Here is a 3,254-nt window from a genome sequence, read left to right as displayed (position 1 = left end):
TTTGGTGTGATGGGGATTCGAACCCGCGACCCGCAGATTACGAGTCGAGTGCCGTAACCACCTGGCCATGCCGGGCCGTTTCGACAAGGTTTCTTCATTACCCATTCAAGCCGTCTCCAGCCATTATTAGTCTCAAAGTGGGTTCCTCGTCACCAAACTTGCCTTAGTTAGTTTATAATTTGATAAAAATGAATTAAAGAAAGAGTCAATATCTTTATGTTAAAATAGCGATAAACCTCACTGTTAATATTATACAAAAATTAAAAATAAATTACATATTTTCTTTTAATGTCTCAAAAGCACTATTATATGGGATATTAAACTGTTTGTTTGTAGTTAACCACAAAGCTACACAATGGGCTATCTGTGCTCTGCCCACCACGGGTATCGAAATCTGGATTCTATCGTTTTAAGTCCGCAGACATGCCGCTGTGCCACTGGGGAGACAAATGTTAAACTAACACTTTAATACATTAATTTTTATATGAAGTTATAAATATTATTGCATAAAAAATTATATCGTTTTTAAATTTTCTATATTAAATAATTATGTTTTTTATTTACATTTGTAAGAATCGTTCCATATTGTAACTTTGAATGAACCTAAGGACAATATATAGTCCTCAACATTGTCATATCAACATATTTTAATGTGATAAAATGTACATAATATATATATTTAACTTGTATCCCAAATATATTTAATATAACTGTTTACTTCTTCAGTTAATTGAGATTTCCAACTATTTATATCATAAAATGTTTTATCATGGCATTTAATAATAAGATAATTTTCATTTATTCACCCCTTACCTTAAAACGTATGTATTTTGTTTTCAAAGTATTTATACATAATTTACTTAATTCAAAGTAGTTTATCATTTTTTTTTGTCCGTGCCGTTTCTAATTGAAATAATCATATCTTCTATTTAATCCGTAAAACATGTTATCACCAGCAAGAGTTATAATATTTCCGTGTAGTTTTGGCTCGGCATGGCCAGGTGGGTAGGACTCGCAATCTTCATCCCACCAAACATGTTTGCCCTTTCAGCCGTGGGGGCGTTATTATGTGACGGCCAACCCCACTAGTGGTGGCTGGTGATGACTAGCTGTCTTCCCTCTAGTCTTACACTGCTAAATTAGGGACGCCATCACAGATAGTCCTCGTGTAGCTTTGCGCGAAATTCAGAACAAACCATGTAGTTTATCCTTACAAAAATTATATATAAATATTATAAGTCCTAGAACAGATCATTGTGGAACACCATACATAGCTTGTAGTGAACTAATATAAATGTCCTTTATAATACACATTATATTCTTTTTATAAATAACCGTTAAGTCAAATTTAAGCCATGCCACTAATTCCTTTATTTTCTAACTTTATAAATAACACATTATGTGTCACTGTGTCAAAAGCTTTAGAAATATCAAGAGTTATGGCAAATGTTGCTATACTTTCATCTAATGATTAATAAATATTTTGAGTAAAATGTAACAAAACATGTTCAGTACTTAAATTTTCTCATAAACCAAGCTGTACTTAAGCAGTAAGTAAATCATGTTTTTTAGAAATAACTTTGAGCCTAACTTTCCAATTTTTCAATAATGTTTGATAAAATAGGTAACATTAACAATGGGCGTTAATTTCCAAAATCATTTCATCTCCACTTTCTTATATAGGAATTAATTTAGCTCTTTTGAACTTACTAGAAAAAATTCGGACTGAAGATATAAAGTGTAAAAATATATATATATAATAACAGCCTAACGGAGAAGTTTTTAGACGACGCTTCGACCTGCTCGCACAGATATTCGTTAGGACTTGATGAAGATCTGCAAAAACAACTCGAAACTCGTCTAAAACTTCCTAGACAGATGCAATCCATTAACATCGCCTTTCAAGTAATGACCTATTAACATAATCCGTATATTCTTCGAAATTTCAGTTCTTGAGTTATCAATATCAGTAGATATATTATATATATATATATATATTTAACGATTTAATATACTTTTAGTTTCATTATATGTTGTAGGATAAAAAATAGTGTCTTGGGATTTGAATTACACGTACTTTCAAATTCTTCATCTCTAATCTTATGTTATTTTTAAATGCATTCTAGTAACATTTATAAAATGCTGATTAAACTAACTTGCTATAGTTGAATGTATTATCAATTGATTAACAAATGTTGCCTGGTAATACCGAATTGTTTATATTTTCACCTATAATACTATTAATATAAATAGAGGTAGAGGGAAAAGAGGGACAGGAAATGAGACTGCTACTGCGACGTTCCACGCTTTTAGTTTTTTTTATCGCATTCACACAGCTGTTCCTTAGTCTATATAGGAACTTTTTAAAATGGCACAGTACATAATCAGTCAGATATACCATTTCCTAAGCAAAAGAGTAAAGCCTACGAGAGCCAGTAAATATAACTGGCCATAAAATATACTAACTGAAATGGAAGATTTATGTTGCTGTTGTAAATGCAGGGTCTTGAATATTAAATATAAATCACTGATTTATAACCATAATGTTGGCTTTCTGTTTACTTCAGTGATTCATATCTATATATATATTTTTTTCGTCTGTAAAAGTAACTCTATGTCTTTTGTTAGTATATTTTACAACACTGAAGATTAAAGCAGCATAGAATTCCACATGCTATGATGTCGCTGCGAATGCTTTATTTTACATCCTTAGAACACATGTTATATATGAATTTAAAAACATTTCTATGAAGACATTTTTATGCGCAAATAAAAAAGACATTTCTATAATTAAATAAATAGTCACAGGCCCAAAATGTTATCATTTATAAATATAAACTAAAATCAAAAATAACTTACGGCTTTCGATTTTTAATGAACAAGTCTGAGTGTCGTGAGGATAAGATTCGAATTTCATAGCACAAGAAAGCAATAGAGTCAACCTATAAATCAAGAGAAGCAAGATTATTAGGAATCACGAAGAATAGAAAAATGAAGAAAAAATTCAGTTTTTTTTTCAATGTTATTTTAAGTGACAAACTGATCAAAAAGAAAGATTTATATTGCGAGCATTGAAAAAAAAAACTTTTTTCCTTGGAAAATATCCTGGAATGCTACAAGTGAAATTATGTCTAAAGCTGATATTCAAATAGTTTGTTTGTTTGTTTTGAATTTCGCGCAAAGCTACACGAGGGCTATCTGCGCTAGCCGTCCCTAATTTAGCAGTGTAAGACTAGAGGGAAGGCAGCTAGTCA

General features: G+C 30.9%; 1 protein-coding gene across 1 annotated transcript in view; it reads right to left on the bottom strand.

Moving 5' to 3' along the window:
- Positions 1 to 1,348: 1,348 nt before the first annotated feature.
- Positions 1,349 to 3,254, bottom strand: part of LOC106478552 (glycine receptor subunit alpha-4-like) — a 25,229-nt gene continuing 23,323 nt past the window's right edge. Inside the window, exons 4-5 of the mRNA XM_013939107.1 lie at positions 2,860 to 2,942; positions 1,349 to 1,464 (exon numbers count right to left, since the gene is read on the bottom strand). Coding sequence (XP_013794561.1) covers positions 1,349 to 1,464; positions 2,860 to 2,942 — 199 coding nt within the window. The remainder of the gene's footprint in view (positions 1,465 to 2,859; positions 2,943 to 3,254) is intronic.

This window comes from Limulus polyphemus, unplaced genomic scaffold, assembly GCF_000517525.1.
Source record: "Limulus polyphemus unplaced genomic scaffold, Limulus_polyphemus-2.1.2 Scaffold11, whole genome shotgun sequence".
Classification (NCBI taxonomy): domain Eukaryota; kingdom Metazoa; phylum Arthropoda; class Merostomata; order Xiphosura; family Limulidae; genus Limulus; species Limulus polyphemus.
This window is presented reverse-complemented; position numbering and strand designations above follow the sequence as displayed.